At 34.6% G+C, this 14,930-nt stretch overlaps 1 protein-coding gene across 4 annotated transcripts in view; it reads left to right on the top strand.

The window, feature by feature from the left end:
- LOC120778786 (titin) overlaps nt 1-14,930 on the top strand; it is a 107,084-nt gene that overhangs the window by 73,686 nt on the left and 18,468 nt on the right. For all 4 annotated transcript variants that reach the window (XM_040110777.1, XM_040110776.1, XM_040110774.1 and 1 more), the window contains exons 21-23: nt 126-2,264; nt 2,464-2,694; nt 3,168-12,323. In XM_040110777.1, the coding sequence (XP_039966711.1) occupies nt 126-2,264; nt 2,464-2,694; nt 3,168-12,323 (11,526 nt within the window). The remainder of the gene's footprint in view (nt 1-125; nt 2,265-2,463; nt 2,695-3,167; nt 12,324-14,930) is intronic.

Genomic DNA, 14,930 nt, shown 5'->3' with positions numbered 1-14,930 from the left:
ATTCCGACCCCATCGAGCCCCTAAATTTAAACAAAACACATATTACACACAAGTTTAGTACTAGAACAACAAAAAATCACAACCAACAACATTACCATATTAACCAAGTACATTCTCTTACACAGACACACCGAAAACATCTCACACTACAGAACACAAAACACAACAAAAGACACTTATAACCGAAGATGAAAAAACCACTGAAATGCCAGAAGCAGTACACATCATTGAGACAATCTCCGATGAAGGCAAACCCAAAAAGAGAACGATACGAACACGTGTAATTAAAAAGGTCAAGGGTGGCAAACAAGAAGTCACAAAGATCGAAACCGTTGAGGAGGAGGACAAACGACCAGAAACCACAGTCACAGTTGAAGAAACGCCTGTTGACGAAGCACCTGAGGAAGTTAGAGAAATGCCCGAAGAGGTGCGTGTGGTTGAGACGATCTCCGAAGACGGTAAACCAAAGAAGAAGAAGATACGCACACGCGTAATCAAAAAGGTCAAGGGTGGCAAACAAGAAGTCACAAAGATCGAAACTGTTGAAGAAGATGACAAACAACCAGAAACCACAGTCACAGTTGAAGAAACACCTGTTGAAGAAGCACCTGAGGAAGTTAGAGAAATGCCCGAAGAGGTGCGTGTGGTTGAGACGATCTCCGAAGACGGTAAACCAAAGAAGAAGAAGATACGCACACGAGTAATCAAGAAGGTCAAGGGTGGCAAACAAGAAGTCACAAAGATCGAAACTGTTGAAGAAGATGACAAACAACCAGAAACCACAGTCACAGTTGAAGAAACACCTGTTGAAGAAACACCTGTTGAAGAAGCACCTGAGGAAGTTAGAGAAATGCCCGAAGAGGTGCATGTGGTTGAGACTATCTCCGAAGACGGTAAACCAAAGAAGAAGAAGATACGCACACGAGTAATCAAGAAGGTCAAGGGTGGCAAACAAGAAGTCACAAAGATCGAAACTGTTGAAGAAGATGACAAACAACCAGAAACCACAGTCACAGTTGAAGAAACTCCTGTTGAAGAAGCACCTGAGGAAGTTAGAGAAATGCCCGAAGAGGTGCGTGTGGTTGAAACCATCTCCGAAGACGGTAAACCAAAGAAGAAGAAGATACGCACTCGTGTAATCAAGAAGGTCAAGGGTGGCAAACAAGAAGTCACGAAAATCGAAACTGTTGAGGAAGATGACAAACAACCAGAAACCACTGTCACAGTTGAAGAAACTCCTGTTGAAGAAACAACCGAGGAAGTTAGAGAAATGCCCGAAGAGGTGCGTGTGGTTGAGACCATCTCCGAAGACGGTAAACCAAAGAAGAAGAAGATACGCACTCGTGTAATTAAGAAGGTCAAGGGTGATAAGCAAGAAGTCACAAAGATCGAAACCGTTGAGGAAGATGATAAACAACCAGAAACCACAGTCACAGTTGAAGAAACTCCTGTTGAAGAAGCACCCGAGGAAGTTAGAGAAATGCCGGAAGAGGTGCGTGTGGTCGAAACCATCTCCGAAGACGGTAAACCGAAGAAGAAGAAGACACGCACACGTGTGATAAAAAAAGTCAAGGGTGACAAAGAGGAAATCACCAAAATCGAAACCGTCGAAGAAGATGATAAACAACCGAAAACAACTGTCAGCGTTGAAGAAAAACCGTTTGTCGAAACAATAACACAAGCACGTTTAAAGAAAAGAATTCGTGTGCAGAAACCCACCGACGAAGTATCTATCGTAGAGATGCCAGAACAAAAAACTATTGTCATGTCAGAAAAGGAAGATGGCACTCCGACAAAAAAAGTAATTAAAACCAAAATTATTAAGAAGATTGACGGGCCAAAAATGGAAATTACCAAAGTTGAAACCATAGAAGAATTCGAAAAAATGCCTGTAACTAAAGTGACTGTACAAGAATACGATGAGCCCTTCCCGGAGGAGCAACCAACAAACGAAACTGTTGCGCCGACCCCAATGCAGGAATTGCCGGAGGAGATTATTGTCTCGGAGATTATAGATAAGAATAGAAAACCCAAACAAAAAGTAACCAAAACGCGAACATTTAAGAAAGAAGTATCGCCAGAACCTGAATTTTATCAAATCCAAACAATTGAGGAAGAAGGCAAAGAGCCCTATTCGCTTATACGTGTTGTTAGTGATGATAGCATTGCGGATATAATCGATATTAGCCAATTAGACGATGAAAAGACACCAAAAGAAAAGACACCGAAACAAAAGAAAACCAAAACACTACACAAAACCAAGGGTAAGATGATTACACAATGCAACACTACAGCACTACACTATCACTTAATATATTTGTATACCCTGAGCTCGATTATTTTATAAACTAACATTTTTAATGGCAGTTGCAAACTTTTACTTATATAACTAAAAAAAACGAACAACATAAATATATATATATATATATATTAACATTTCATCAATATACAAACCTTTATTAGAGGAAAAACCCACCCCCGAACACTTAACTACGGAAAAACCAGTTTTCGTTACTACATTCAAATCGGTACAAAATGAAGACGGCGAAACAGTTATTGAAACAGAAAGTAAGAAAATAACTGAGGAGGAAGGCATCGTCATCGAAGAAGTTCTTAGCGATACCGAGCCAGTTATATATGATGATCAGACTGCCTTAAAGAATGTTGAAATTGTAGAAGTCGACGGATACACAGGTGAATTATTATACATACTATTATTAAACTACATACGTACCTCTCTACACATATTTACAAACAATTTAAACTATACACTGAAAATAAATTTTATAAGTTGGCATTTTTGTGGTTTCAACATTGTAGATATTCTTTTATTTCATAACATTTTTTTATGTACATATTGACATATCAGTATTTCGAAATAAGTATTATTGCGTAAGAGCGCTTCTGAAAAGTTAAAGCAGAAACAAAACATAACCACAAATGAAAAGACTAGTAATGTCTTCGCGTATTTCTTTGTATTTAAATTTCATGCAGTTTGTGTTGCACATTAAATAATATTTATTTGAATGTGACTGCACAACATGTCTAATTAGATTTAAGTAGGTTATAGAAAATATACAGTTACTTAGTTGATAGAGAATGAAGAAGAGATGAGTGCTACCGATACTGTTTAGAGCTAACGTAGACCCAAATTTTCTCTTGTATAGACCAAGATAGCAAAGAGTACACAATAACAGAACCAGATGATGTCCTTGAAGACATTACACAAACACCAGATACAGATAAGAAAACGAAACATAAAATTAAGAAACAACAGAAAACTACACATAAACCATTTGAAAATATCGACGAAGCACCCGAAGAAGTGATTATAGAGTATATGCCTGAAGAGGTCTACGAAGTGGAACGACCGGTTGAAGTGGTTGTGGTCGAAGACGAAGAAAAAGAAAAGATTGTGGTTGAACCCAAAATAACAGTGGTTAAAAGGCGTAAGATTAAAAAGAAGATCGACGGTCGTGAACAGGTTATTGAAGTGGTTACTAAACAAGAAGAAGGTAAGGAAGAAGAGAGTACAGTGGTTGTACATTCGGAGGATGATGAGCAACCGGAAGATATACAACCGACAGTCCAACAAGTTAAAATCGTTGAAGAGTTGGTTGATACACCGCAGGCAAAGGTCGATGAAAAGCCATCAATTAAGAAAAAACGTAAGCCGAAGAAGGTGGTGAAAAAGGATGACCTAGATGAATATATACAATTCTTAATAGAACAAGAAATACCTAAAACTGTGCTACAAGAATATAAACGTACGGAATTGGAGCAGCCACAGAAGGCGCGTAGCGATACAACGCCAGCGCCGAAACCCATCAAATTGGTGCCAATGAAAATCGAAAGTGTTGAGGTGAAAAAATCGGAGAGACTTGAAATTACATCGGTAGCGGAATTTCCGCAAATGTTGAAATTAAAGAAACCGAAACAGAAACCTAAAGAAGAGAAGCCGAAGAAGGAAACAGCAGCTTTTAGGAATTTCAAATTGAAAAGCTGGATTAATTTCATACCATTTGCACCATATTGCTTTAAGCCTACTATAACCGAGTTGGAGCCAATACGCGGCTGCGGTGAATTATCGCGAACGATGGAAGAAGCAATGAGTGTTATTAAAAAGCGACGCGTTAAAGTAAAACACAGCGAGAGACCTGAAAAGGAATTGGAAACATTGGATCTCGAAACATATGAGGACACGAAAGTGGAAGAGGAAAAACAACCTGAAAAGGTGGAGAAATATAAACGACCAAAGAAGGTGTCAAAGGAACAAACTGCTGCCGAGCCGAAGAAGCTAAAAATAGGCAAAGGAAAAGTGCCCGAGAGTGCGGATGATATTGAGCAGATTACTTTGAAACCAATATCAAAGGATGTTATCGAAGGTATTATTGAAGAAACACCCGAAAAGCCAACCGAAGAGAAACCAAAACGGAAGAAGAGAGGTCGTAAACCGGGTGTTGGTGATACTTCCATACAATTCGAACCACAAGATTTTGATGAAATGGAATCTGATGAAGAACTGATTTCAGAGGGAACGGATACATCACAACCGGAAACTGATCAAGCACAAGATAAACCTAGATACAAACGCAAGAAGAAGACAACACCGCAACCAGAGACAATACAATATCCTATCAAACCACAACAACCAAAAGAAACAGAAGGTACTACACAACCCGAATTGAAATTGCGGAAACCCCAAGGTGATAAACCTGATGTTGAGGAAGAAGGTATTAAGCTGAAGCCATACCATAAAATTGAAATACTCGAATTCGCGCCAGAGGACGTTGAACAGCCGGAGGCACCAGAAGCGCCGGTAGTGGTTAAGAAACGTATAAAGAAGATACGTAAAATTAAACAAGAAACTCCTGCTGAGGAAAACATAATAGAAATCATTGAAATACCAGCGGCGAATATAGAAGATCAGCCAACATATGAAGTTACGGTAACGACAACAGATATCAGTGAATCCACTGAGAAGCGCGTGAAACCTAAAACATTGAAAAAGAAACGTGTCAAATTAATGAAGGAGGATGAGCTCGATGACTTCATCGCCGATTTGACGGAAGCGCCAGAAGATAAGATTTATGATTTCAATACGGTGGACTTCTACGAGATTAAAATACAAGAACTACAGCCAGAATTCATTGAGGAAACTATTGTAAAGGATGATGGCAAAATTAAAACAGAAATACGCAAAAAGCGCAAGCTACTACATAAGAAGGGCGACGAGGAACAAGTGATCGAAATTGTCGAAACCACGGAAACAACGCCTGATTCAAAGGAAACTGTTTACGAAGTGCTTGTTGTAGATACCGAAGAAGCGCCGTCAACGGATTCAACACAAGAAAAACCGAAAAAGAAAAAATCGAAGAAACTGAAAAAGGATGAACTGGATGAATACATACAAAAACTAATCAACGCCGAAATTACCAAAACCGAACTCGAAAAGTATGAGAAAATCGATGTGGACGGCAAACCTAAAAAGGCAAAGAAAACAAAGAAGGTGGCACAAAAAGCGGTGCTTGAAATACCGGACACATTGGAAGTTGACGTTGTAGAGTCCGCACCAAAGGAAGCACCAAAACAGAAAAAACCGAAGAAGAAAATAGTGCCTTTGGAGGAACAGCCGACAGAAGAAACGCCAGAGGTGCCAGCGGCTGAATTTTCAGTTGAAGTTAAAGACACTATGCCCAGCAAAACAGAAAAAGAGGATGTGGTGGAAGAAGTCATAACGACAGAAGAACTTCCGACAGTGCCAGAAAAGACTACAGATGATGTGGTAAGCATTGTAGAAATCTCTGAATATGTTGAGGTCGTCACAAAAGAAGAACCAAGTGGTGAAATTAAAGAAGAAACGGTCACAAAACGTAAATTTAAGAAGAAGAAGGGGGGCAAGATCTACACTGTAGAAGTTATTGAAACTCAGGCCAAGGATGAACCTGAAGCCGAAGTAACTGTAATTACAACAGAAGATGTGGAGAAAACAGCAACACCACAGCCAGAAACACCAAAACGTGCGCCTAAGAAAACGTCTAAGAAAGTCAAAAAGGAAGAACTTAAGGATTACGTCATGAAGGTTGTAGAAGAAATGCCAGAAGAATTTGCAGTGCAGCCTAAAGAATATGAAGAAATTCCGGAACAAGTTGAAAAACCGGTAGATGAAGATGTCTTCTTCAGAACTACTGTAGTAGAGGAGACCGCCGATGAAACGGAAAAACCAATAACTGACGATATTTCTCCTATTAAAGAAGGTGTCGAAGAGAAAAAGAAGAAACCGAAGAAGCCAAAACAATACAAAATTACGGAGACACAACCAGGAACTCAAGAAGAATTACCACAAAAGGTAGAAATACAATCTGAAGAGGAAATCGACATTAAGGAAACTCCTATCATAGATGACTATGTCATCGATGTGCAAGAAAAGGATCTAAGGAAAATAAAGAAAGTGAAACGTGTCAAACCGAAAGAAGTGCAAAAAATCGAAGAATATGTAGTAAGAATTGAAGAATCGCTGCCTGAAGTTACGACCACAGAAATCGTTGACGAACAGGGAGAGATTACGAAACAGACAACAACAAAACGCCGCCTCAAAAAGAAGGAAGGTCCCAAAGAGTATGTCATAGAAGTAGTGGAAACATTTGAAGAAAATAAACCCGAAGAAGTTGAGATTACCGTCTCAACAACAGAAGTCACACCAACTAATTTAACCGAACCTGCTGTGGAACAAACTAAAGTTACTAAGAAGATTAAAAAGAAGAAATCGCCAAAAGACAATTTCGACGAATACTTGCAGCAGTTAATAGAACAGGAAATAACGAAAACGGAATTGGAAGAATTTACACCAATCGAATTTGGTAAAACACCAAAGAAACCTAAAAAGAAAACTAAACATCACAAGAAAACAGTTGAAGTCGTGGACGGAGCAGCTGTTACAATACATGAATTCGACGTAGAAGAAATACCCAGCGAAAAGGAGGAAGAAATTGAAGAACCAATCGCTGAGGTGGTGGTCGAAGACGAGCAACCAGCACCACAAGATTATCAAGATTACAGAATTGGTGTGACTGATGAACAAGTTGAGCCAATGAAATTCGATGACGAAATAATGGAAGAACGTCCCACTAAAGTTAAAAAACCAAAGAAACTCAAAACTACAGTAATTGAAGAAGCTCCTGTTACTTTGGAAGAAATTGAACAAACCGTTGCAACGGTCAAGGAGACCGATGAAACTGGTGAAGTCAAAGAAAAAACAGTTACCAAACGTAAAGTCAAACGTAAGCAAGGACCTAAAGAGTTTGTATTCGAAATATCGGAAATAAGTGAAGGATCAGATCAACCTATAGCCGAAATAACAATTGTGCAAATAGACGAAACTCCTGTAACTGTTGATGAGGAAAAACCAGCTAAGCCAATTAAAAAGATAGTAAAGAAACCAAAACATGTACCAAAGGAAGACATACAGAACTATTTAGTGAATGTCATCGATGAATTCGTAGAACGTGAAATAGTGTCCGAAAATGAGGAAGAAATTATCGAAGCACCAACGGATGACATCAAGAAACGCATTCCTAAACCCAAAAAGCATAAAGTCAAAGTCACAGAAGAAGATGTACAGTCAGTTGAGGATGTACCTGAGGATCAAATTGCTTTGGTAGAGGAACTCACCGAAACAGTTGATAAAGCGACGGACGAATACCTGATTGGTGTTACCGAGTCGATAGTGTCTGAAAAGCCCACCAAAAAGACTACCAAGAAAATCAAGAAACAGAAATCAGATGCACAAAAACCGGATGAAGAATCACCAGATTTTATGGTCCGCGTCTCATCGTTTGAAGAAGCCCCCGAAATTATTGCACGTGAGGAGCAAGTAACCGAAACTCAGCCAGAAGAAATACAACCCGTGGACGATTATAATATTGTTGTAGAAGAAATTGAAACTACAGAAGATGTACAGGAAATTGTCGATGAAGGTGGTGAAAAAGTAAAACAGACAACGAAGAAACGTAAGATAAAGAAAACCGTTGGTCCGAAAGAGGAAATAATAGAAATAATTGAGACACAATTAGGCAACTCACCACTTTCTGAGGTTACCGTAATAGTGCAAGAGGTAGAAACAGAACCCGATGCAAAGGAGGAAGACAAACCACAAGTTAGGAAGCCAAAGAAAACAAAGACAGTTAAAAAAGATGATCTTATGGAGTATATCTATAAACTAATTGAAGAAGATATACCAAAAACTGAATTGGAGAAATATGAGAGAGTCGACTTGGAGGAACCAATAAAATTGAAAAAGAAGAAGAAGCCCGAGAAGAAAGTTACTGTAAAAGAAGAAGAACCTTCAAAGGAGCAACTTGAATCCTTTGAAATCGACGTTACGGATGTCGAAGAGGTGAAGGCGAAGAAACCAAGAAAGAAACCATCCAAAGATGTAGTAGTTAAGGAAGAGGATGTCTCCTCGCCGCAATCAAACGAGGAAATGTCTGTAACGCTAGTTGAAGAGGATATTCCTAAAAAACCAAAGAAGAGCAAGAAATTACCTGTCTCTGTTACCGAAACTACACCACAGGAAGATATCGATGAAGAATACAAAATAGAAATCATCGAGGAAACTGTCGAAAAGGAAAAGACGACCGACGAAAGTGGCGAGGTCAAAGAGAAAATTGTTAAAAAGAAAAAAGTTAAGCATACAAAGGGGAAGGAAGAAGTAGTATTAGACATTATTGAAGTACACGATAAGAGCAGTGATGAAGCTGAAATCACTGTCATAGCCACAACGCCCAGCAAGGATAAGGACACACCACAAGAGGTACAAGTTAAACAAAAGAAAACTAAGAAATTAAAGACTAAAGATGTGCCCGAGTATATTGCCAAAGTTGTGGATGAAATCCCAGCAGAAATATTCGAGGAATACAAACACGACGAAATTGAAGATACTAAAAGAAAACCAGAGAAAAAACCAAAGCATAAGATAAAACAAACTGTGGATGAAGGTGTTAAAGAAGAGGAGAATGTACATGAATTCACTACAATGGTTGTAGAGGAAGAACCAGTACAGCCCGATGTAACGGAATATGAGATCACAACAGTTGAAGAGGAGTCTAAACCAAAGAAAAAGAAACCCACTAAATCGAAAGTAAAAATAACGGACGAAGGAAAATCTGAAGAGGAGAAACTGGCTGAAGTAACTGTTAAGGAAAGTGAAGTTGAAAATATCGAAACCATACCGGATTCATCTGATAATATAAAAATTGTTGAAGCTGATAAGACCTCTCCTGAGGAACAAGAATATACGGTAACAACAACAGAAGAAGAATCTAAGCCAAAGAAGAAAAAGCCAACCAAACAAAAAGTTAAGATAATTGAGGAGGATGAAATTGCAGACACACCTTCTGATACAGTTACTGTGCTAGACACGGTACCAACGGATACCATTGAGGAAACTCCACAGGAAGAAGAAATAAAGATAACAGAAGAACAACCAGTAACTGAAATTAAAGACTTCTCAGTAACAGTGACGGAAGAACAAACACCAATAAAGAAAAAGAAACCGACTAAACAGAAAATTAAAGTTGTTGAGCAGGACAAGCCCGACGAAGTGCCGTCTGAATCAATTGCAGTTCAAGAAATGGTACCAAAAGACGTCAGTGAGGAAACTCCATCAGAAGAGATAAAAATTACGGAAGAACAACCTGCATCCGAAACTGAAGACTTTGAAGTAACAGCCACGGAAGAGCATAAGAAACCTAAGAAAAAGAAACCTACCAAAGAAAAGGTTAAATATGTTGAAGAGGATAAGATTGAGGATGTACCGTCAGAGGTTATAGCGATTGTTGAGGATCAACCTGCTTCTGATAGTGAAGAGTTCGAAATAAAATCCACTGAAAAACCAACTAAATCTAAGAAAAAGAAGCCGACTAAAGAAAATGTTAAAGTTGTTGAGGAAGATAAGCCCGAGACCGTACCTTCTGAAAAAATTTCTGTTCAAGATACACAGCCTGAGGATGTGAATGAGGAAACTACCGTTGAAGAAATAACAATTACCGAAGAAAAACCTGTGGACGAAACCAAAGACTTCGAAGTAACTGTAAAGGAGGAACAAATAAAATCAAAGAAAAAGAAACCAACTAAACAAAAAGTTAAAGTCGTTGAAGAAGACAAACCTGAGGATATACCTTCTGAAATAGTTACAGTCGATGAAGTAGTACCTAAACCAGTTGAGGAAATACCAACAGAGGAAGTTAACATTGTGGAAGAACAACCAACATCCGAAACAGAAAACTACGAAGTATCACCAACTGAAAAACAAGAAAAACCAAAGAAAAAGAAACCAAGTAAACAAAAAGTTAAAGTGGTTGAAGAGGAGAAACCTGAGGATAAACCTTCCGATATAGTTACAGTCGATAAATTAGTGCCTAAACCAGTTGAGGAAATACCATCAGAGGAAGTAAACATTGTGGAAGAACAACCAACGTCCGAAGTTGAAGACTTCGAAGTATCACCAACTGAAAAACAAGAAAAACCAAAGAAAAAGAAACCAAGTAAACAAAAAGTTAAAGTGGTCGAAGAGGAGAAACCTGAGGATAAACCTTCGGATATAGTTACTGTCGATGAAGCAGTACCTAAACCAGTTGAGGAAATACCATCGGAGGAAGTAATTATTGTGGAAGAACAACCAACGTCCGAAACTGAAGACTTCGAAGTATCACCAACTGAAAAACAAGAAAAACCAAAGAAAAAGAAAACTGTCAAACATAAGGTTAAAGTCATTGAAGAAGACAAACCTGAAGAAACACCTGTAGACAGTGTTGATGTTGCAGACACTGTGGAAGAAGTTAATGATCTACCAATTACAGAGGTAGAAGATTTCGAAGTGACAGTAACAGAAGAACAAACAAAATCAAAGAAAAAGAAGCCCACTAAGCCGAAGGTACAAGTTGAAGAAGAGGTTAAACCTGAAGATATTCTTGAAGAACCAGTACATGTAGAAGAAATCGAAACTAAAACGGAAGTTAAAGAAATTGTCGATGACAAAGGTGATGTGCAAAAACAAGTAGTAACCAAACGAAAATTAAAGCGCCAACAGGGACCAAGAGAAGATGTAATCGAAATAATAGAAATACAAACCGCTGACCAACCAGAGGCAGAGGTAACCATCATTGAAACACAACCAGTCAAGGAAGAAGAAACCACTAAACCTAAAGCACAGAAAAAGAAAGTGAAGAAGGTCAAAAAGGATGATTTGCATGATTACATACAAAAATTGATTGAGGAAGAAATACCCAAAACAGAATTGGAAAAGTATGAAAAAATCGAATTTGAAACTACACCAAAGATTAAAAAGGAAAGCGAAGAAATCGCCGATATCACAGTGGAAGAAGAAACACCACAACCAACTACGAAACCAGAGGCGAAGAAAAAGCCTAAACATAAGAAACCACAACAAAGCGTTGAAGAACAACCACTAGCCGAAGTACGTATTGTAGAACAGCCAACGGACGATATCGACGTACCAAAAGCACAAATTAAGGTCATAGAAACAGAAGAGCCCATTGTTGTTACAGAGGAAACACCAGCTGAAATTAAAGTCGAAGAGATAACAGATCAGAAAGGAGAACCAATTCAACAAGTCACCACCAAACGTGTACTCAAAAAGAAAGAAAAAGGCAAAAAAGATGCCACAATAAACATAATAACTGTACAAGATGATAGTAGTCCCGAAGCTATTGTCATTATAAGTGAAGAGCCAGAAACAGCGCCCACAATACTCGAAGAAGAACAACCAGAACAAACTGTACAAACCATAGAACAAAAACCAAAGAAACCTAAAAAGACAATCAAGAAAATTAAAAAGGATGAACTAGATGAATATGTGCAGAAATTGATTGAAGAAGAAATACCGAAAGTAGAACTTGAGCAATACGAAAAACCAGATCTGTCAATAGTAAAGAAACCAAAAGAAAAGAAAGAAACCACTAAACCACAAGACACTGAAGTAGTAGAAAAACCAGAAACACTCGAAGACATTGAAAAACCAGAAAAACCTAAAAAATCAAAGAAACCTTTTGAAAACCCCACAACCACTGAGACTACACAAGTCGAGGAAACACCACTTACAGACACAACAGACGAGGTAGTTACCGTAGTCGAAGAAACTACTAAACCCAAAACACGTAAACAGCCAAAACAACAACAAGAAAAGCCACAAGAAACACAGTTAGAGGACACAGAACCAACAACCACAACATCGGATACCACTGATACAAAACCAAAAACAATAAAACATAAGCCAAAAGAACAAAAAATCACTGAAGATACAAGTAAGTGCATTTGCGACTTTTGTTGCTGCCGCCACAGCAAGTGTTGCCATGCTCAAAACCTTCGTTACACATATTTACTTTCTACTTATGTACTCGTACCTTCTATTTGTTGCGACAAAAACGCATAAAACCCCTCTGCATAAAGCAAAGAGCCTTTTATATTTTTAAACTATCTGCTGTGCCTACTATTCCCCCCTTTCTCTCTGCTACTGAGTTCCCATATATTACATGTTGAATACTAAACATTTTACCTACAACACAAATAAACATAACACACTATTTTTGAGCAAATAAAAAACATAAAATTTATTTTTAAGCAAAATGTATGTATGTATTAAAAATTTTCTGGGCTAAGGCATAAATGCTTGAAGCTCTATAGTATGTTATTGAGCACTAATTCGAAAATTTTAAATATTTTTTCACATTCTTAATTTAATAATTTTATTTGAGTTATAATAAGTAATTAATATAACAATATAGACACTAAAATAAATTATAAAAAACTAAAACAAATTAATAAAGTTTAAATTAATTTGAAATAAAAAATAAATTAGTTAAAATATATAAATAATTTAATATAAAAAACCTTTAAGCAATTTATTTTAAAATTTAATAAAAAAAATGAATAACGGAAACAATAAAAAATAAAAAAACTACAATTAAATAATAATAAAATAAATTATATAAAACTAAATAAATGAATAAAAAACTTAAAAAGCAAACTCAAAATAATTTAATTTGAAATAAAATGTAAGCACTTATAAAAAAATATAAATAAGCATCAAGGAAATTACTTGAAAATAAAATTATTAAATAAAATTTTACAAATACAATTAAAAACATTAATTTTTATTTTTCATTAATTATAGTATTTAGGAAAAATTAAATTTTTGATACAAGACAAGTAGAAAAAAATAAAATTTGAATATATTTTTTTATTCATAATTTTTCAAAAAAATATTTTTTGTTAACTTCTCGATCTTTCATAATTATTTATGAAAAATTTAATTTTTAATACAGAATTATAAGAAAAAAATTAAATTTACATAAAATTTTGTATTTGTATTTAAAAAAATATATATATTTTTTGTTCACTTTTCGAAATTTTTTATTTTTTTTAGTTTTTTTTGTTATTATTATTAAACTGTTTTTATATTTTGTTTTATTCGAGTGCTAATATTTTTTTTTTAATTTTAAAATTAATTATATTTCTTTTTACAATTTGATCAAATATTTTTGCGTTCAAAATAATATATTTGAAATTTTGTTTTGAAATAGAAATAGAAATAATTAAACAACTTTTAAAAATAAAAATAAATTATCACAAAATGTTTTCAACTATTTTTTCCGAGAATATTTAATAATTTAATAAAAATTTGGGACAAAAAAAAATAATAATTAATATTTCATTATAACTAAATAATGTTTTAATTCTCAGAGTAAAAATTTTATATTTTAAAGTGTGCCAAATTACACTTAAAATATAAATAAATTTTTTTATTCCGATAAATTTGAAAAATAATCACGATTTAATTTTAGAGATATTTATTAATCAAATACAAAATATAAAGCTATAAATATACCGTATAAATGTAAAAAAAAAAATATTTTATATAGAATTTATTTAATATTTAAAAGATAACATTCATAAATAAGGTAGACTAACAAATCAAAAACTGTTCAGAAATTCAAAAAACCTAAATTAAAAAATTTCTAAATTTTCAAAATTTTAATTTTGAAAAATAATACAAATCAGAAAAAAATTAAAATATATACATAAATAAAATAAATAAGTAAACCGAAAAAGAAGAAGAAATAAGTAAACAAAAATATATTGTTTAATAAATATTATACTAAACAAATATATTTTTTTAATTTAAATTTTAAAATCATTTTATAAATGAAAAATTTGTATTGACATAAATTTTTATGAAGCCTAAAACAGAAAAATATTTTTAGTTTTTTTTTATAACTGACATATTATGTCTTTTTTTTTATTCTTTTGTTCTAATTATAAAAATTCATCAAAAAAACATCATTAATTTACAAAATATAAAAATATATTAATAATTAAATAACATATAATAACTTTTAATAATAAAGTAAACAAACGTATATCTATAAACATTCAAAAATTATATTACATTTTGGGTTAAAAAATATATTGATAATATAAAAATTTAATATTATTGTATCAGAAGAAAAAAAAACATTTCAAAAAAAAATTTTAATCTACCAAAATTTACATAAAATGTAACTTTTTTTTTTAACTTTTAAATAACATTCCAAAAAATTCACGCAGGAAGTAAAAACAACACATAAAAAACCTTAAGTCAGAAAATTAAAAATACAATATTTTTATTTTGAATGCTTAAATATTTGAATAAATTGTAAAAGGAAATATAAACATCAGTGTATAATAAATTTTCAACAAAAAATACTAGCTTTCGAATAAAAAAATATAAAAATATTTAATAATAATAACAAAAAACTAAACAAATCATGAAAAGTTCGAAAAGTAAATAAAAACTATTTTTTGAAAAAATATTAAAAACAGAAAGAAATTAAGAAATATATGCATAATAAACTTTAAACAAAAAAGTCCGA

This window comes from Bactrocera tryoni, chromosome 5 (genome assembly GCF_016617805.1).
Source record: "Bactrocera tryoni isolate S06 chromosome 5, CSIRO_BtryS06_freeze2, whole genome shotgun sequence".
Lineage (NCBI taxonomy): Eukaryota > Metazoa > Arthropoda > Insecta > Diptera > Tephritidae > Bactrocera > Bactrocera tryoni.
Note: the sequence above shows the minus strand (reverse complement) of the source record. Positions and strands in the feature narration are given on the sequence as shown.